At 40.7% G+C, this 21,314-nt stretch overlaps 1 protein-coding gene across 4 annotated transcripts in view; it reads left to right on the top strand.

Moving 5' to 3' along the window:
* Positions 1-21,314, top strand: part of LOC133410156 (inhibitor of nuclear factor kappa-B kinase subunit alpha-like) — a 57,582-nt gene extending 36,268 nt beyond the window's left edge. Inside the window, exons 2-22 of one of the 4 annotated variants that reach the window (XM_061690949.1) lie at positions 5,110-5,232; positions 7,631-7,725; positions 7,798-7,915; positions 7,999-8,068; positions 8,140-8,228; positions 8,327-8,416; positions 8,518-8,642; positions 9,256-9,363; positions 9,452-9,587; positions 11,567-11,767; positions 11,932-12,034; positions 12,192-12,315; positions 15,772-15,923; positions 17,732-17,793; positions 17,877-17,986; positions 18,072-18,121; positions 18,326-18,434; positions 18,517-18,664; positions 18,780-18,823; positions 18,938-19,037; positions 21,152-21,314. In XM_061690949.1, coding sequence (XP_061546933.1) covers positions 5,110-5,232; positions 7,631-7,725; positions 7,798-7,915; positions 7,999-8,068; positions 8,140-8,228; positions 8,327-8,416; positions 8,518-8,642; positions 9,256-9,363; positions 9,452-9,587; positions 11,567-11,767; positions 11,932-12,034; positions 12,192-12,315; positions 15,772-15,923; positions 17,732-17,793; positions 17,877-17,986; positions 18,072-18,121; positions 18,326-18,434; positions 18,517-18,664; positions 18,780-18,823; positions 18,938-19,037; positions 21,152-21,229 — 2,235 coding nt within the window. In that variant the 3' untranslated portion in view covers positions 21,230-21,314. Of the gene's footprint in view, positions 1-5,109; positions 5,233-7,630; positions 7,726-7,797; positions 7,916-7,998; positions 8,069-8,139; positions 8,229-8,326; positions 8,417-8,517; positions 8,643-9,255; positions 9,364-9,451; positions 9,588-11,566; positions 11,768-11,931; positions 12,035-12,191; positions 12,316-15,771; positions 15,924-17,731; positions 17,794-17,876; positions 17,987-18,071; positions 18,122-18,325; positions 18,435-18,516; positions 18,665-18,779; positions 18,824-18,937; positions 19,038-21,151 lie in introns of those variants that run through there. The other 3 variants (XR_009769501.1, XR_009769500.1, XM_061690950.1) reach the window with 3 other exon arrangements.

Below are 21,314 nucleotides of genomic sequence, written 5' to 3'. Positions count from 1 at the left end.
TCCAGTCTTCACTCAGATCTTCAAGAGATCTTTGGAAATGTGCGAAGTTCCATCCTGTTTCAAATGCTCCACCATCATTCCAGTCCCCAATAAACCTGCAATCTCTGGTCTGAATGACTACAGGCCTGTTGCTTTGACATCTGTGGTCATGAAGTCCTTTGAACGTCTCGTGCTGGACCACCTCAAGAGTGTCACAGGTCCCCTGCTGGACCCCCTGCAGTTTGCCTACCAAGCGAACAGGTCTGCGGATGATGCAGTCAACATGGGACTGCACTTCATCCTAGAACACCTCGACAGTGCAGGGACCTACGCGAGGATCCTGTTCGTGGACGTCAGCTCAGCGTTCAACACCATCATTCCTAAACTCCTTTCAACGAAGCTTCTCCAGCTCAGCGTCTCACCTGCCATCTGCCAGTGGATTTACAACTTTCTGACGGGCAGGACACAGCAGGTCAGGCTGGGGGAGGCCATCTCATCCACACGCAGCATCAGCACTGGGGCGCCCCAAGGTTGTGTCCTCTCTCCGCTGCTCTTCTCTCTCTACACGAACGACTGCACCTCAGCGAACCCGACTGTCAAACTCCTGAAGTTTGCAGATGACACCACTGTCATCGGCCTCATCAAGGACGGTGACGAGTCTGCATATCGACAGGAAGCGGAGCGGCTGGAGCTGTGGTGCGGCCGACACAACCTGGAGCTGAACACGCTCAAGACTGTAGAGATGATCGTGGACTTCAGGAGGCATCCTTCGCCACAGCTGCCCCTCACGTTGTCCAGCTGCCTTGTGTCAACCGTCGAGACCTTCAAGTTCCTGGGAATTACAATCTCTCAGGACCTGAAGTGGGCGACCAACATCAACTCCGTCCTCAAAAAGGCCCAGCAGAGGATGTACTTCCTGCGGCTTCTGAGAAAGCACGGCCTGCCACCGGAGCTGCTGAGACAGTTCTACACAGCGGTCATCGAATCAGTCCTGTGTTCTTCTATCACAGTCTGGTTTGGTGCTGCTACAAAAAAGGACAAACTCCGACTGCAACGGACAATCAAAATTGCTGAAAGGATTGTCGGTACCCCCCTACCCACCATTGAGGACTTGCACGCTGCCAGAACTAAGACAAGGGTGTGCAAAATCCTCTCGGACCATCCGCACCCCGGTCACCAGGGAGTTGGAGCAACTGCACCCTACGCGGAAGTCGAAAACGAAAGTCTACAATTAGATGGCGCACGCAATTATTGCTAATTGAAAGTAGCGAGCGGCATGTAGATGATTGTTACAGAGTAAAAGTACCGTTTCTTCTTAACAAATATTTGAGTAAAAGTTTAAAGTATGCTTCATTAAAACTACTCTGACAGGTACAACTTATCCAAAATGTTAATGGAGTAAATGTAATGGAGTAAATGTAGTGCGTTCCTACCCACCTCTGGTCATGAAGCAATATAAAGTGTCCAGTTTCTGCACTTCTGTTATGTAACATCCATCCATCCATCCATTTTCTGAGCCACTTCTCCTCACTAGGGTCGCGGGCGTGCTGGAGCCTATCCCAGCTGTCATCGGGCAAGAGGCGGGGTACAACCTGAACTGGTTGCCAGCCAATCGCAGGGCACATAGAAACAAACAACCATTCGTAGGCAGTCATGCCTACGAATGGTTGTCTGTTAGTCTGTTAGTCTGTTAAATCGCGGTTCCATTGTACTTGCAAAACTCTGGCGAAACAAAATCATTACTACAATTTGTCCAGCAGAACATGGTCCTGGTTAAGGGATGGCTCACGTGCATGAGATAGGCCCATCCTCTCAAACTGCCGACTTCAGCAAGACATGAATAGGGTGTGTAGAGTATACTATAATACTTGATCCTTGGGGTATTTTGATGACCGCATACCAGACATATGTTATTAATACATTTGCATAATATATATCCTTTAAAACAAGCGTTTAAAGCCCCTTCAATGTCAATCCCTTTGATTCACTGCAGAGGTAATAAATAGCAAAAACCAAACCAACAACATAACTCAAGCTGAGTATAGGACGCCATCTGCAGTCCATATGTAACCTTCACATGTTTAATGAGACTTTTCACGAGACAGGGTAGGTATCATTCGGAAAAAGAAATCGGCCGCATACATTCTTGCCTTTAAAAATATGTTAATGCGGCCAAAGAAAGTTACTACAAGTAATACCGTAGTGGCCTACTCCAACTCCCCTCCATTTTTTCTTCTTTTGAATCAAAGCTCTCACGCATGCGCAGATGCTATTAAACGTTGACAATTACTTTCACTTTGTTTGGAATTCCCTTTAGGGTCCATTACCTCTCAACGACTGCATAAGACCACAAATATCTCAAATGATAACCGCGACAGGGCTCGGTAGCTGACGGTTTCGTTACGTGAGGACTTTGTTGCAAACATTGAACAACAACAACAAAAGTACCGTTTTTAAATAAAGTTAGCTAACTTGGAATGCTCATGACTGCACGGCTAATATGTTTTGACGCGATTAAGCCATGATATAGCAAAGCCGACGTCCCAAATAGGTAAGAAGAATTTATACCGAATTTACGTGTTGGACTCTTTCTATGAAGGAAAGTTATCGGGACTACTACTACTGACAGCCTTTCTGTATTATAACCACGCTACTTGTTTTTTTAGTGTGCGTATTAGCTGTGTGTGGAAAATACGACACTTTGCGTGTAGGGGATTCTTTCTATGAAGGACGCCAATCTTCACTACTGACAGTCAGTTCTGTATTAACTACAGTAAGCCTACTTGTTTACGTTGTGTGTGTGTGTGTGTTTGCGGTGTGTAGCAAAATCCATCACGTGTAACTGTCGTAAGTTCATGATAGTATTTAAAAATAATATACCGTTCTATATGCGGGATAGTAATATTACGAGGTATATAATTTGCTGAGGATTTTAATATTTAATTGGGTTAGAGTACCCCCCGTTGTTCTATTTGAGGGTTGCATTGATTGAGTGGTGCATAGAGGGGGGCAAAAAAAGTATTTAGTCAGTCACCAGTTGTGCAAGTTCTCCCAAAAGATGAGAGAGGCCTGTAATTTTCATCATGGGTATACCTCACCTACGACAGACAAAATGAGAAGAAAAAAAATCCCAAAAATCACATTGTCTGATTTTTCAATAATTTATTAGCAAATTATAGTGGAAAATAAGTATTTGTTCAATAACAAAAGTGTTTGGGATCTTTGTCATGCTGAAAGACCCAGCCACGTTTCATCTTCAATGCCCTTGCTGATGGAATGAGGTTTTCACTCAAAATCTCACAATACATGGCCCCATTCGTTCTTTCCTTTACACGGATCAGGTGTCCTGGTCCCTTTGCAGAAAAACAGCTCCAAATCATGATGTTTCCACCCCCATGCTTCACAGTAGCTGCGGTGTTCTTTTGATGCAACTCAACATTCTTTCTCCTCCAAACGCAAGAAGTTGAGTTTTTACCAAAATGTTCTATTTTGGTTTCATCTGACCATATGGCATTCTGCCAGTCCTTTTCTGGATCATCCAAATGCTTTTGAGCTAACTTCAGAAGGGCCTGGACATGTACTGGTTTAAGCAGGGGGACACGCGTGGCACTGCAGGATTTGAGTCCCTGGCTGTGTAGTGTCTTACTGATGGTAGCCTTTGTTACTTTGGTCCCAGCTCTCTGCTGGTCATTCACTTGGTCCCCCCATGTGGTTCTGGGATTTTTGCTCACTGTTCTTGTGATCATTTTGACCCTGCAGGGTGAGATCTTGCGTGGAGCCCCAGATCGAGGGATATTATTAGTGGTCTTGTATGTCTTCCATTTTTTAATAATTGCTCCCACAGTTGATTTCTTCACACCAAGCTGCTTACCTATTGCAGATTCAGTCTTCCCAGCCTGGTGCAGGTCTACAATTTTGTTTCTGGTGTCCTTTGACAACTCTTTGATCTTGACCATAGTTGAGTTTGGAGTGTGACTGTTTGAGGTAATGGACAGGTCTCTTTTATACTGATGAGTTCAAACAGGTGCCATTAATACAGGTTACTAGTGGAGGACAGAGGAGCTTCTTAAAGAAGAAGTTACAGGTCTGTGAGATCCAGAAATCTTGCTTGTTTGTCGGTGACCAAATATTTATTTTCCACCATAATTAGCTAATAAATTATTTAAAAATCAGACAATGTGATTTTCTGGATTTTTTTTTCACATTTTGTCTCTCATAGGTGAGGTACACCTGTGACGAAGATGCAGACATCACTCATCTTTTTAAGTGGGAGAACTTGCACAATTGGTGGGTGACCTAATACTTTTTTCCCCACTGTATGTTCGTCAGTAATAGTATTATTATTAAGAGAGGAGTTTCAGCCGTTAGTTTTAAAAGAGCAGATTGTGAGCTGCATACAGTAAGATCTACATTTTCTCCTAACGTTTCCGAAATTCCAGCTCAGAAGGCGAAACGGTATGTGACCATGATTAATGTGTGTTATTGATCTGTGTTACATCTTATAATTGATGTGATGTTGAGAGCTAATAATTCTGGTTGATGGCTGGTTAAAAATGTTAGAGGACATGGCGTCCTTGTGGCGCATGTAAGTATTGTACATTGTAATTGTATATTTTTGGTACAATATTTCACCGCATAATGGTTTTCACCAAAGATGGATGTGTGGAGAATAAAAGTTGTTGAACACTAGTTAGTGTGTGTTTCTGAACTAGAAGAAAATCTTTGCCAGCAGTAGCATTTCTATGGGGGCAATGCCCCCTTAACACTGTGCTTTGCCCCCCCCTTAGTATGGAGTGGTAACAATTTCCACAGGGCGGCACACCCTTTCCCCATTCTCGAATGGAATTCATCCATCCATCCATTTTCTACACCGCTTAACCTCACTAATTAAAATGGCAAAATGTTCCACCCATGTCGCTTGGGGCCTGGTTTTGATGTTCCATCAGCAACAATATAAAGGTGCTAAAAGTAAAAATTTTCAGGAAACAAAGTGCTTGCCATTGTATCCGTTGTATATTGATCTCATTAAAGAAACAAGTGTGTACACTTGCGCGTAGAGCTACATTTAAACATACCTAAAGGTCAAAATGTATAGTACTAACCCTACCACTGCACTGTCTGTCTTTCCAGACTACCTCTGTAGTGATCATGGAGCGGGCTTCCATTAAACAGAACCAGATGTGTGGACTATGGGAGATGAAGGAGAGGCTCGGGATGGGAGGCTTTGGGCACGTCTACCTGTATCAGAATCTTGTAAGTGCTCCCATCCACGTGGTCACTGCACTGGAAAATATGAACGAGCATTAGGGCCAACCTGAAGAGAAAAAACTATTACACGAGCAGATTTAAATAATTATATTTCGATAATAAATAAATATTTAAAATAAATATTTTGAGAAAACATTTATTTTCAAGTCAGTCATTTGTTTTAGAGACTAAGGACGTAATCTTACGAGAATAAATTTGTATAATATCAAGATGAAAGTCGTAAGTAATACTAAGAGAATGAAATTAAATACTCAGTATTTTTCCACAGCAACATCAGATTATTATCAGTTTTATTATTCATCCATCCATCCGTTTTCTGAGCCACTTCTCCTCTCTAGGGTCGCGGGAGGAGTGCTGGAGCCCATCCCAGCTATCATCAGGCAGGAGGTGGGGTACACCCTGAACTGGTTGCCAGCCAATCGCAGGGCACATACAAACAAACAAACAACCATTCACAATGACATTCACACCTACGGGGAATTTAGAATTGTCAATTAACCTACCATGCATGTTTTTGGGGTGTGAGAGGAAACCGGAGTGCCCGGAGAAAACCCACGCAGGCATGGGGAGAACATGCAAACTCCACACAGGCGGCGCCGGGGATTGAACCCCGGTCCTCAGAACTGTGAGGCAGACGCTCTAACCAATCATCCACCATACCGCCAGTTTTATTATTAGTATTAATAAATATTTGAGTCTGTTCCAGAGAAAGAACAACGCACACACCGCATTAGGTGTAGCTGCGGACAGCCTCCAATACAAGTTACTGTGTTTATGAAGTAGACCACAATTACCGTACTTTGGTATCACTGTTAGTGTGGTGTGTGGTGACTGCATCTGTCAATGTATCCATTAACTGCAATAACATACGGCTTAAGTTTATTATATGAATCCGGTTGCCATAAAGCGTTAAGGCCATTGCTTTACATTGTAGGTACTGTATATGTGAAGACACGGTGGCCATTTTCTGACAGATCGTTGTTCCGCAACTGCACTGGCTGTGCTGGGAGCAGGTATAAAAAGCAAAATAAAACTTGCTTTTCATTGACTGATGCATGAAATTCCTCGGGATTCCCCACAAAAGACATACCGGTAGTTGGAAAACCACTATCACCTCCATTATTTTATTTTTAAAATCAGTTGACGCTTGAGATTCTTTTGCAGGTTTCACACAAAGCCATCCATTTCCAGGCCACAAGACGCACTGAGACGTTGATGTGACTCTATTTAAAGATAAGATGACTGACTTTCACTCCATTCTATCAACCATGAAAGAAATTGACCGGACACGTTCATGAGTGTATCATAAAGTGGTTCACTCAGTCACTGTCACTCATAAACATTTGCCGGTAATTAAATACATCTTGGCGTGGCTCCAAACATCAAATTATGCCTCATAATTCTCAATAAACATATTGGGATGTGGGAATTAAAGGTTTACTGTAAAACTGGTCTTGATACGCCGTATAATATTGCTAATAACCATAATGGTGTCAATCAAGCTGGGGAAGGTCACAAAAGGCTCGTTCACTATTATTTAAAAAAAAAGTCAATTACAGACATTAAAAAGTTTCCAATTTCTGTATTACTGAAGTACTTCAATAATTTAGATGTCATTTTAAAGGGGTTTCTCAGCTTTTTCCAATGGAACAAGTTTCTTCAAATTTGGAGCAGCTTAAAATTTTTCTTCTCATACCTATACGGTTCATTGTTCATCCTTACTCAGGCAACAAATAGCTTTTCTGATGTCGTTCCTTCACTTACCCTTTTAAAAGTATGACTTTCCTCTCATGGCATTGCAACTTTCATCTAAAAAACATACAACTCTTCATCAAAAGTACACACATTTAAATCTCATATCACGACTTTAATCTCGAAAAAATATGGAATTTATTTCTTGAAAATATACAACTTTAAGGCGGCACGGTGAACCACTGTTTAGCACATCTGCCTCACAGTTCTGAGGACCCGGGTCCAAATGCAGCCTTGCCTGTGTGATGTTTGCATGTTCTCCCTGTGCCTGCGTCGGTTTTCTCTGGGTACTCTGGTTTCCTCCCACATCCCAAAAACATGCATGCTAGGTTAGTTGAAGACTCTAAATTGCCCGTAGGTGTGAATGTGAGTTTGAATGGTTGTTTGTCTATATGTGCCCTGTGATTGGCTGGTGACCAGATCAGGGTGTACCCTGCCTCTCTCTGGCACGCCTGCGACCCTAGTGAGGATAAGCGGAACGGAAAATGGGTGGATGGATGTACAACTTTATCTTATATTGTATTTTTTTTCCCTTTCAGTTTGGCCCTAATACTCCTTCATAGGAGAACAAAAAGATAATAATGCATCATTATTTTCGCTTGTAAGTGATTTTATTATTTGTGTTGAGCAGAAGTCGGGGAAGAAGTTAGCTGTGAAAATCTGCCGTCTCGAACTGAGCTCCAAGAACAAGGAACGCTGGGGCAGAGAAATCCAGATCATGAAGAAGTGAATGTGGATAAACAACTGTTGTAGGGCATGACAAACCTAGATTTTTACCTTGGTATGTATCCATTTCAGGTTGAACCATGTGAATGTTGTTCAGGCCAGCGAAGTTCCACAGGAATTGAGCTTGATTGCTCTGAATAACCTACCGCTGCTGGCAATGGAGTACTGCTCTAGAGGAGACCTACGCAAAGTAGTTTTGAACTAAGTGGTTTATTATATTACGGCTTTGAACATTGAACTGTTACAACATATATTTCCTTAAAACCTGCATAGGTTCTAAGTAAACCAGAAAATTGTTGTGGGCTGAAGGAGAGTGAAGTGCTCGCCCTGCTCCGTGACATCGGTAAGATTTGTTTTGCTGTGAAAAGCCCCAGTGTGATGATGCAGTTTAATGCATTTTTTACCTCTTGACAGGAAGTGGTATCCAGTACCTTCATGAAAATAAGATAATACACAGAGATCTAAAGCCAGAGAATATAGTTCTGCAAGAAATCAGTGGCGAGGTAAACCTCTTTCTTGGGTGTAAACAAAAGTGTCATCTGTAATGTTTTAATTATTATACTGGTTTCTTGTGCATGTGGTCACTCTCATTTTCCATCAGCTGATCCATAAAATTATAGATCTTGGTTATGCAAAAGATCTTGACCAAGGCAGTGTCTGTACGTCATTTGTCGGAACTCTCCAATATCTCGTAAGTTCACTAAATTATATATTACCGGTACTTTGCAGTGTAATATTTTTTTCTTTTAAAATTAAAACTATTTGCAAAGTGTTTTGTTGTGTGTGTTCCAGGCTCCAGAGCTGTTTGAAAGTAAACCTTACACAGTAACTGTGGACTATTGGAGTTTTGGAACAGTGATCTTTGAATGCACGTGTGGTTTTCGCCCATTTCTACACCACATGCAGCCCGTACAGTGGTGAGTTTGGCAAATGCTTGGTAATTATACTTAAAGTACTGTACATATAAACATGTACAACTCTGAAAAAAATTAAGAGACCCAAAAAGAATACTTGATCTTTGTTGGTATTTTGACCATTTTCTGCAAATATAGGCCAATGACAAAATTTGTATTTTGAATTTGGGAATGAGATTATTTTGTCAGTAGGATGGAATAAAGCTAAAATGTACATTTTAATCTAACATATACCTATAAATGGCAAAATCAGACACACTGATAATTTTGCAGAGGTCTCCTCTATTTGTTTCCCAGAGATGTTTCTGACAACGCAGGGTTCCCATGGGTCCTTGCTTGAATTTTGTTGTGTTTTCAATATTTTTACGTGATGGATACATTTCTTTCACAGGTTACCGATCCGACTGAATCATTCACGTTATGTGTCCAAATGAAAAAATAAAGCTTACATATGCTTGTCAAAACTGAAATCTTTATCCCCTCTGCTATTTCAAAAGATGGTGATGCTGATGCTTGAATTTGACTATGTAAATTGTGTATGAACTCTGCTTGCAACACCCTATTATGAATGCTTACAATATTTGGTGTCTATGTAATATGCGTGCCTTTTTATTAGGACAAGCCAAGTTAAAAACAAAGGTGCCAAGGATATCATGGCAGTGGAGGACATGAATGGAGAAGTTCGATTCTCAGCACATCTTCCATATCCCAACAACCTCAGCAGGTAGAGACAAAAGCAACAATTATTATGCTATAAATCAAGTATCTAATTTTATGCCCATTTTACAATCCTTGCATGTGTTTGTGTTAAGGCCGTTGCTGCAGCCAGTAGAGAATTTGCTGCAGATGCTGTTACTGTGGGACCCAGTAGCCCGTGGTGGAGGGTTGGATCCTGTTACGTCTAAGCCAAACTGTTACAGAGTTCTCCAGAATATTCTCAACATGAAGGTCAATAATAACAACAGTATTACTCAATTTATGACGCACTTTGTTTGTAGTTTGTGCATCAAGTCTAGCAGCATCCATACATTCATGGGCGACAACTTTTCAGACTGGATTTACTGATTACACTTACAAAAAAGTGAAAAAGTGTTTGCCCCCTAAAATGTTTCCCATCATCAAACTAACTTCAATATTACTCAAAGACAACAAAAGTAAACACGAAGTACAGTTTTTAAATGAAGGTTTTTATTATTAAGGGAGAAAAAAAATCCCAACCTACATGGCCATATGTGAAAAGGTGATTTTCCCTTTAACCTAATAACTGGTTGGGCCACCCTTAGCAGCAACAACTGCAATCAAGCCTTTCTAATAACTTGTAAAGAGTCTCTTACAGCACTGTGGAAGAATTTTGGCCCACTAATCTTTGGCAGAATTGTTGTAATTCAGCCAGATTTGAGGGTTTTTGAGCATGAACTGCCTTTTTAAGGTCATGCCACAGCATCTCAATAAGATTCATGTCAGGACTTTGACTAGGCCACTCCAAAGTCTTCCTTTTGCTTTTCTTCAGCCATTCAGAGGTGGACTTGCTGGTGTGTTTTGGATCATTGTCCTGCTGCGCTCTTGGGGTAATTTTGGTCGGCCGGCCACTCCTGGGAAGATCCACCACTGCTCTATGTTTTCACCATTTGTGGATAATGGCTCTCTTACTGTGGTTCGCTGAAGTCCCAATGTTTTAGAAATGGATTTATATTATTTTCCACACTGATAGATCTTAATTACTTTCTTTCTCATTTGTTCCTGAATTTCATTAGATCTCTGCATGATGTCTAGCTTTTGAGGATCTTTTGGTCTTCTGCAATTTGTCAGGCAGGTCCTATTTAAGTGTTTTCTTGATTGAGAACAGGGGTGTCAGTATCAGGCCTGGGTGTGGCTATAGAAATTGAACTCTGGTATGATAAACCACAGTTGTATTAACAGGGGGGGCTATCAGTTTTCCACACAGGGCCATGTGGGTTTGGATGTTTTTTTTTTCTCCCTTAAAAATAAAAACCTTCATTTAAAAACTGCATTTTGTGTTTTCGTCTGACTAAGATTTAAATTAGTTTGCTGATGTAAGTGTGACAAACATGCAAAAAAAAAATCAGGAAGGGGGCAAAAACTTTTTCATAGCACTCTTAAGTCTGTTTTTTCAACTGATTTAGGACAATTTTGCATCGTTGAATCCGGAAATGACATCAGTTTCTCTTGTTCGGGTCAGGTTTTTATGCAAAGTTTTAACAGTTTATTAATAAAATGTTACAAACTTTGCTTACTGTACATTGAATAGTAGCCATTGATAAAAGGAAGTACTGTACCTGTAAAATCAAATGTTACGTCATCATTTTTCAAAATTCAGGGCTTGAACCTCTAAAGCGAAAATTCATGTAGATGTAGACAAAAACCTGGCCATAGTTAAAAAAAGTTGACCTGATTGAGCAAACCCAATGTGATATTTGTATTCAGCACATCAAAATTGTCCTAAATCAGCAAAAAACAAACAAATAAACAAAAACTTGTTGACCAGTCCTATCAGCCGAGCCGGTTATCAGTGCAGATATTCGTCATTTTCATGCATATTAGAAGTATCTCCTGTAGTACTATAGCAAACAAGCCACTGTTACAAAATATAGTACATTTAAGACATAAAAACACAAGTACAGAGTCATTGAGCAATGAAAGGGTACATACTGGTAATGTGAGAATGCTGATACCATGACCATTGTGCAAATGATGCAGAGTTGTCAAGAAATTTACAGTGACTATTAATTTGAAATTAAAACTTTTTAATTCATTAATTTGTTTAAGTTTTCATTTAACTTTAGCAGACATGCTGCTGAGCCTGTGCGCTCCCTGCACCTTTTGTTAGAATTACGGTAGCTGTAATACTAAAGCTCTGTCATAAATTTTGCTTTATAAAGATAATAATTCCTAGATTTGGTGCTCAGGTTATCCATGTGTTGGACATGACGTCAGCCCAGCTGCACTCTTTGGTCTTGGAGGCCGAAGAGAGCTTACACTCCTTGCAGATTCGTTTGGAGACGCACACACAGACACACGTCTCCCCACTGAATCAAGAACTGCTGTGGGAGACGGGAATCTCCCTCGACCCACGCAGATCTCCTGCGCACTGTCTACAAGGTGGTTTGGTATGTTATGCTTATGCAGAAGTAAAATTTGTATTGAAATGAAATCATCATCTTGCAGCCACCTTGTCATAATTGGTCGGAAGACTCAAATTCAAAGCTACTGACAATACCTTTAGACTATATCTGCACTGTGCGCATTAATATTTGTTGTTGTTTTCTCTCAGAGAGGCTGGGACACTTCCATCGTCTTCCTGTTTGATAAGAGCCAATCCAAGTACTCAGGTCCCCTCACTGCCAGACCCCTGCCGAACAGTGTCAACTTTATAGGTGGGAACTGTCACTTTAAAATAGGATCCAAATATTGTTCTTTCCTCATTCTTTTAATTACAATTAAACGGTTGAACTTGAAAATGGCATTGTAGGGCTTGGCTCACAGATAAAAAAGTAGTTTTAAAGTAATGGGAACAAATGTTTGTTTCCGTAGTCAGGGAGACGAATACACAGCTCCCACTGGCTGCATTGAGGAAGGTATGGGGAGAAGCAATCAGCTACATTTGTGGACTAAAAGAGGACTACGCCCGCCTGTACCAGGGACAAAGGGCTGCTATGTAAGTACAGTGCTAAATACATTTAAGGAATTGCAATTTGAGTGCTCCTTTAGAAAAATCGTAACCAGATGGGGGAACAACCACATCAATGGATGGATGGATTCATAAAAACCTTTCCAAAGGAAATAATAATAGGAAGTATAGTAATTTCTTCACCATCATAAAACTTGTATTGACTTTATGGGCAAATTTCTAATTGCTGTAAAGGTTTTCAAGTGTAAAAATAATCTAATCAATTCAAAATCCAGATTAAAATATAAAAACACAAACACACTAAAACACTTTAATTGCATTCATCATGACTTCTGTGATAATACGTTTTGGATTTTTTTTTTGTGTTCAAATATTTTTCAGTTAAAGAGAAGTTTTCTTGCTAACAATTTAGGCTGACGCTACAGCCTCTGTCAGAGCTGTCACCGCTTTCAGGTGTGCTGATCAGGCTTCAAGTAAAATTCCACACCACCCGACATTCTTCATGGGCAGAGCAGAGTTGAAGAACACAGTTGGGGAATTTCCCAGCCCAATTAGCTGTTTTAGACACGTCACATCAGGAAGTGGTGACAGCTTTGACAAAAGGGTGAAGCGTTAAAGTATAAAAACAAGTACATTGTTAACACTGGCAGTGTAACTGCTTTGAATGCGAGGCCTCTTTTGGAAAAAATGTGTTGCAAAGAAAAAGCAAAACACAGTCCTAGACTTAATCCAATGATAATCACTGAGGTTTGCTGTGTTCTTGTGTGATACAGAATTAAATATGAACCCTTTTTGAGTAGGGCCGTTATGAGCCAAGTTGTGGTGGCCCTGTCAGAACTAGTACTGGTCCCATATATTCATAATATAATATGATAAGTTTCAATGATTTCACATACCTGCACATGCACATAGATCGATAACTCTATACTCTACTACTCTCTCTCTACTTTATAACTCTCTTATATGAATCAACTTTTTGAAAAGCCCCTCTTTGAATAGTTTTGAGTGATAAAATATTGACATCTTAACTTTTAAATTTTTGTTTTGAAGTTTGATTTTGAGTCACTGATGGTGTAGTGGTACACTCGTCTGACTTTGGTGCAGGCAGCGTGGGTTCAGTTCCCACTCAGTGACGTTGTGAATGTGAGTGCGAATGGTTGTCCGTGTCTATATGTGCCCTGCGACTGACTGGCGACCAGTTCAGGGTCTAGTCCGCCTTTCGCCCGAAGTCAGCTGGGACAGGCTCCAGCGTCCCGCGACCCTAACCAGGATAAGCGGTGTTGAAAATGGATGGATGGAAGTTTAATTTATTTAGTACAATGTCTTAGCATTATATCAATTTTCTAATATACTGTAATGTAGTGACAGTTTCATTTACAGAATGACATTAAAAGGAAGATCAGGTTTATATAAAGTAAGAAAACATATACCTGTAATGTAATTTTGAGAACATTTATTGTGCATATCTCAAAAGTCAAAACTCAGCACTAATGTACTATTATTGATATTATAAATATTAAATATAGTATATTGAGTCACTGATGGTGTAGTGGTACACTCGACTGACTTTGGTGTAGGCAGCATGGATTCAGTTCCCACTCAGTGACTGTGCGACTGGTTGTATGTGTTTATATGTGCCCTGCAACTGACTGGCGACCAGTTCAGGGTGTAGGCCTTTCGCCCGAAGTCAGCTGGGATAGGCTCCTGCGACCCTAACTAGGATAAGCGGTGTTGAAAATGGATGGATGTATAGTATATTGATATATCTTTAAGTGTAACCTTATAGACCCCTCCTCTCTGCTGACGTTTGCGGGAACGTTTTAATTCATTTCTGGTTTGTGGACATGTGAGCAGCTGCAGCAACAGCTGTTGTATTATTTTTCTCTCTAGACCAGGGGTGTCAAACTCATTTTTGTGGTGGGCCCCATCGTAGTTATGGTTTACCTCGGAGGGCCGTTATGGATGGGCGAGTACCGATACCAGGTGTCGGCATCGGGCCGATACCGGCCTCATTTCAAGGTGGAGGCACGGTGGACGACTGGTTAGAGCGTCTGCCTCACAGTTCTGAGGACCGGGGTTCAATCCCCGGCCCCGCCTGTGTGGAGTTTGCATTTTCACCCCGCGCCTGCGTGGGTTTTCTCCGGGCACTCCGGTTTCTTCCGACATCCCAAAAACATGCATGGTAGGTTGATTGACAACTTTAAATTGCCCGTAGCTGTAAATGTGAGTGCAAATGGTTGTTTGTTTATATGTGCACTGCAATTGGCTGGCAACCAGTTCAGGGTGTACCACGCCTCCTGCCTTATGATAGCTGGGATAGGCTCCAGCACGCCCGCGACCCTAGTGAGGAGAAGTGGCTCAGAAAATGGATGGATGGATGGGTACTTGTGAAGGCTGCCGATACCAGCCACAGATACTTAAGGGAAAAAAATAATAAAGTCCTACTCGGCAGTAGTTGGCACTACACTGCGACCTTTGACACATCGGTGAATCATTATTTGGGTCAGAAAGAAAGAGATTTGTTCACAATTATCTGTCATTGTGTGAATTTAAATTTTATATATCAAAAGTACTAGTCGTATTGGTATCTGTGAGTACTTAGGAGTGAATACTTGTACTGGTATCAGTCTGAAAACAAGTGGTATTGAACATCCTTACTATGAACCCATACAAATGTATGATCCCCAAATATTATTGCATAGTTATAACAAATTAATGAATAGTTAGTTTTGAAATCAGAAGTCAGTAAAAATATGTTATAAATTTCAGTAATACTTTTTTCAATGTATTTTAAAGGGGATAGATTTATTTAAAAAAAAAAGAAATGCTTGCAATATCTCAATCTGCAGTTTTGGTATTTTAGCAAGAGACGTCAAGTCGACGCATATGATTTGCTTTCGCAGGCCACATGAAATGATGCGGCGGGCCGTATCTGGCCCCCGGGCCACCAGTTTGACACCTGTGCTCTTGACACTTGCCCACTAATTTGCTTTTTATAGTTTGTTACTTTGTGCTGTAATGCGGTTCAAGCCAGACTTCAGTGAAAAACGTACTGCAGCACCCATCTAAGCACTTACTTCAACTACATTTCCCGATAGCTGAGCAATTAGCTTAGCTTCTCCTGTTAATTACTTTTCGCCCTCCTGATGATACTCGTCAGAAGTGTAGCTTATTCGCTGCCATGGAGGAAATGATTTGGAGCGGCTCCGCACAAAGTTCAGCCGTGCTAGCTAACCAGCAGCAGCTGGGGGCCTGGAGGAGCTGCCACCACCATAGTCAGACTTGCTTGAAGACATTTTTACACTGAGGCAGATGAGATGACGTCCTCAAAAAGCATCATCGCTCTTGGTTGGTCGAGTCCAAATCTTTACCTTCGACCAAATTTATAATGTCTACTATATTGTATTTAGCTTAAAAAAGGACGAGCTGGGAGATGCATCCGCTCCTAAAAAGCATTCATTTCCTGTGTTTGTCGGTGCGTAGGCTGAGTCTGCTGCGTTACAACACCAACTTAACACGCTGCAAGAACCAGCTCTTCTCACAGTCACAGCAGCTGCAAGCCAAGCTGGCTTTCTTTAAAACCAGCATCCAGCACGACTTGGAGCAATACACCAAGCAGAGACACACAGGCATCTGTGAGTGTCTCTCATTTTCTCCCTCTATTCAAGTCATGCATCCATGGAAATGAAGTTGATATAAATAGTCTACACAACCCTGTTCAAATGCCAGGCTTTTGTGATATTTAAAAAAAAAAATAGACCAAGATAACTCATTTAAACATTTTTCCACCTTTAATGTGACCCATAACCTGTACTACTCAATTAAAAAAAATGAAATATTTTAAAGTGGGGAAATAAAAATGAGATAATGTGTTTGCAGAGGTGTCCACACCCTCTTATTACTGGATTGTGGTTATGTTAAAAATTAACGAATCACGTTCAAACTGAGGTCAAATGAGTGTCGGCACACACCTGCCACCGTTTAAAGTTCCTGTGACCATCCATCCGTCCAGAATCTTCCGCTTATCCGGTGTCTGGTCGTGGGGGCAGCAACCTAAGTAAGCAGAGAAGCCCAGACTTACCTCTCCCCAGCCACTTTGTCCATCTCTTCCGAGGGATCCCGAGGCGTTCCCTGGCCATCCGGGAGACACAGTCTCTCCAGCGTGTCCTGGTTCTTCTCTGGAACACCTCACCGGAGAGGAATACAGGAGGCATCCTAAACAGATGCCTGAGCAACCTCTTCTCAAGAGGACTGCTACTGGAGCCCAAGCTGTGTGTGGACGTAAGCCGGACTGTATCTAGTCGGAACTTCTCGCCCTCATTAACCAGCTCAGACTTTTTCCCTGCCAGAGAGGTTACATTCCATGTTGCTAGAACCAGCTTCTGTAGCCGAGGATCAGACCGCCGGGGTCCCCGCCTTCAGCTGCCACCCAACTCTCTACGCACCCGAGCACCTTGACCCCTCTCACAAGGTGGTGAACCCATGGGAAGGGGCACCCACATTGCCTCTTCATGCTGCGCACAGCCAGGCCCCATGGGTGCAGGCCCGGCCACCTGGCACTCGCCATCGAGGCCCACCTACATGCCTGGCTCCAGAGGGCGGCCCCGGTGACCCACGTCCAGTCGAGGGAAAGCGAGGTCCAAATGTTGTATTCATCGATGGAGCCATGCTTTGTCTGGTCCCTCACCTAGGACACTTTTGTCATCGGTGACCCTACCAGCGGCACAAAACCTCAGACAGCTTAGCTCCTAGGATCATTACAAAACACAAACCCCTCCACCACGAGGGTTAAAATGCCTCTGATTAACCCCAAATAAAGTTCAGTTGTAGTGGGCATTTGCTGGCATTTTTCCCCTCGACGTGTTTGGGAAATTTTGTTATGGTTCAATGAAACCAAAGTTGAACTTTTTTGCCATCACACTAAAGGGTATATTTCTGCAAACACAACACTGCTCATCACCAAAAGGACACCATGCCTTACCAGTGAAGCATGCTGGTGGCAGCATCGTTTTTCTCCAGCTGGAACTGGGGCCTTAGACAAGTTGGAGGGAATTATGATGAGTTCCAAATAGCAGTCAGTGTTAGTTAACACAAAACGTTCAGACTTCTGGTGTAAAGCAAAAAATGTCAAGAAAAGTCTATTAGAACAGCTGAAATTAATTTGGGGATAATCAGAGGGGTTAAATGGTGGCAGGTGTGTGCTGACTGCCATTTAACATGAATTTGAATGTGATTGCTTATTTCTTAAAGCAGCCCATATCCCAGTTATAAGGGTACGTACACACGTGCAACCAGTTTATTTTTAGTTTGTATTTTAAAAAGATTGCATTTTTTTCACATCACAAAAACCTGGCCATTGAACAGGGGTGCGTAGACTTTTTATATCCAATGTGTTGAAAATTATTTCTGAGTAAATGACCTGCTGTTCTGTATTTATACAAAGCTTCAGAAAAGATGCTTAGGACGTGGCATGAAAATGAGGCAAAAGCAGATGGCTTTGCAAAAGTAGGACAAAAATTATGAAGTTAGAATTGCAGACATACTTCCATTTGAGAATTCACACATTTAACAAAGATTTTCGACTGTAGGTTGCTGATGTGGGATATCTGGATGAAGAGATAGTTGCACTTCATTCTGAAATAGTGGAATTGCAGCGGAGTCCGTTTTTGAGGAGACAAGGAGACTTAATGGAACAGCTGTCAGTATTTTTGTAATCATGTAACAATCATATCAGTGCTGTGTAGTTCACACTAAATAACTTGACTTCATGTGTTTTTCCACAGTGAGGCAAAAGCTATTGAACTCTACAAGCAACTAAAAGCTAAATGCAAAAGTTAGTGCAGAGCTTCACATTTATCATTATAAATATATGCATTAAAGGATGTATCAATATACTGTATGTAAGGAGATAAGTGTTTCACTTCATAAAGTGACTTAACTTGTGACTTAATTTCTCCATAATAGTTTTCGAAAGGTGAGTAAATAAACACCCCAAACCACTATTTGTGGAAATAAAGTTTTTTGTTTGTTTGTACAGGCCCCGACCCACCGCATGGTTACAGTGACAGTTCGGGCATGGTGAAGGCCATACTACAAATGGTTCAGAACCAAGACCGTGTGCTGAAAGACTTGTACACTGCCCTTGGGTAATTTACCCATGAACAATCGAGCAAAGTCCAACACGACTGATGTGTCATTCTACTTATCCAAACGTGTTCCACTCTGCAGTACAATTCTGATGTGTAAGCAACGCATCGTTGATTTGTTCCCAAAGCTGGAGAAGGCAGTGGAGAGCATACAGATGGCAGAGGCAGCCGTAATGCAGATGCAAACAAAGCGGCAGAAAGAGTTTTGGTATCTTCTTAAGATTGCCTGTGTGAGTACTAGTATTAAGAGTATAAAAATTGATATTCAGTAGCCATTATATTTTGGAGATTGAAGCATAAACTAAAAACGTGATTCTGTAGTTGATACTGTGTTTGTGTCTTAAGTCCCAGAACAATTCACAGATTTGTGTTCAGCCATCCAGTGATAGGTAACAAACTCTTGCCAAAGAAATCTTAACAGAAATATTTTGTTTAGTTGTCTTTGAAGCAAAAGACAAGGACATTTTTCCAGGTTAATCAAACAATCATTTTTTATCTTGTAGTGAAACTGTTCCTCAATTATTGGACGACAACCAGCTTTATCTAAGTAAGCTCACATCTTTGCTGCAAGATGTCAACCATGAGAGGGAGCAAACTATCATGGTACAGTATACAAAGTGCATACCATAATATAGCATCTTATTCAACTTGATTACACAAAAAACTTGATATTTATGCTTGACATTGGAGGCTTAAAATAATCGTCAATAGTAATAGTATTTTGTGCGTGTAAAGCTCTGGCAGTACTCTGGTAAATATACCCACCTTATATTATTTTAACAAATTATTGTAGTTTAACCTCCACAAAATTGTATATTTATGGAAGTCCTGTTTTAAATCTAGAAAGCTTTCTGGCATATTTTATGTTCATTAAGGTTGCAAATGTACACACACAAGAAATATGCAGACTAATTGTGTGCATTGTAACTCCTCACACCTGACACTACACAGCCAATCAAATTGTTTATTCAGAGAGAGTTTATTGGGGTGAGTGTCGCTAAATCCTTTTTCTTTTTTTGCAACCTCCTTGGTCCTCGAGCCTCGTTCCTCTGTTTACATGTTGGCCCCTCCCACCAGAGGTCATGTTGAGGAGAACAACAGAGGAGGGACAAATGTTTGGAGGAATGAGACATTTTCTCTTCAATATCATCATTTCATGGAGATGTCAATTAAAGATGATGTCACTACATTGACACGTGTCACAAATCAATGGTCTCCATGTCTGAATTATCAGTATCTCAAAACGTCCACTTTATGCTTTATTTCTTAAGTGGAATTAAATTCAAGTCAAATCTGATCAACACTATTACTCTTCACAACTCCGATCGTGAATGGGTTTTACCAGAACCTCACCACCTGTTCCCCACACCCCTCGCTCACAACGTATTTTTGAAGTGAAGTGTAACTATCGACACAGTGTTGCTATGTTGGCTATTTATTCCCTGGAATGTAAAAACAGTGTAGAATCATCAAAACATTTCTATTTTCGTGATGTTGCCAAATGCATTTGATAAAAACACTGCTTTTCATTCCTTCTTATCCATGACTCAATGTAATCAAGTAATATCAGTTTTAAATACTGCCTAAAATAAAACAGACTCAGCAAAATATGTATATAAAAACTAAAATAATCAAGAAATGACAAAAACAAAATAAAATACTATTTATTTTTAAGTCCCGCTCTGTTTATAATCCGGCTGGTAGATGCACATTTACGATCGTAATTTTCGAGGAACGAAAAGACTTCCACAAAGGAAACATATGTGGTTCCTCGATTATAGCTCCTCCGTGGATGCTCTTTGATGCTTGATCCCTACTCCTTGACACGTTTAAGACAATTGAGATGCTCCTTTATATGACGGTGTGAAAACAACTTGGGTCGCGGTCGAAGAATCGAGGAGCGAGGATCTAGGAATGTTGCAATTGACAGACATGATCCACCCTGTGTGGATGGAAGCAGGCAAGCTGTGAATAATGACATTCAAAGAAGAAAGTTCAACTTAAATATTATCGATAATATTGTGATTTAAAAGTTGAAAACAACAAAAACTTATTTGTTGATTTGTTAATGTTACTTCAGGTTGTTCATTTCAAAAATAGTTTTTCAAATGCAGTTTACTGAGAAAACAGGAGCAGCAACTGAACAGGTCACACTCAAACATTTTTGTTTTAGCATTTACTCCATTTAGTTTATTTACAGGCACTTTACAAGGCCTTGTTCAAAAACACTATTTTTTTAACAAAAACTTAATAAAGTTTATGTTAGCCCTTACTGTTGTTAGTTAGTCCTTACCACCACAGTGTGAAAGAAATGTTAGGGATTCCTTAATGTATAACTGAGGACCTGAAGAACCCTGGTATGATCGACATGGTGAACATTCATGTTTCATGGATCTGGTTGCTTTCTGTTGGGTGGTGGCGTATTTTCCCCTGTGATTCTCTCATTGATGTTCATTAAGCTTAAATGTCATTTACCCCATGTTTCATTGCATTTTATTGGTCTGAGTTTAATTAAAGTTTTTTTTTAAAGTCCTTCAATTATAAATCCCTCAACTACATGTGAATATGAAAAGTTAAGACATTTTGATCATGTTATTTAAAAAAAAAAAAAAAAAAAAACATGCCCAAGTTACTCTCAAAATAAGATGGCAGTAATTTTATCATATTTCATTACGTGTCTTCTAATGACATTTTTTGTCTCTTTGTTCTTTCTTCAGGATCAAGACTGGAGTTGGATCTCTAATGGCGCAGCGAAACACAACCAAAAGGCCTCAAACTACCAAACATCTCAATGAGTCAAAGACCCGTTATTCGTGCCTTTCTTGTATGCTGCCTGGAAGGTTTTCATTATTTTTGTATTTTTGCCTTAGACAGAATGAC

This window comes from Phycodurus eques, chromosome 11 (genome assembly GCF_024500275.1).
Source record: "Phycodurus eques isolate BA_2022a chromosome 11, UOR_Pequ_1.1, whole genome shotgun sequence".
Lineage (NCBI taxonomy): Eukaryota > Metazoa > Chordata > Actinopteri > Syngnathiformes > Syngnathidae > Phycodurus > Phycodurus eques.
This window is presented reverse-complemented; position numbering and strand designations above follow the sequence as displayed.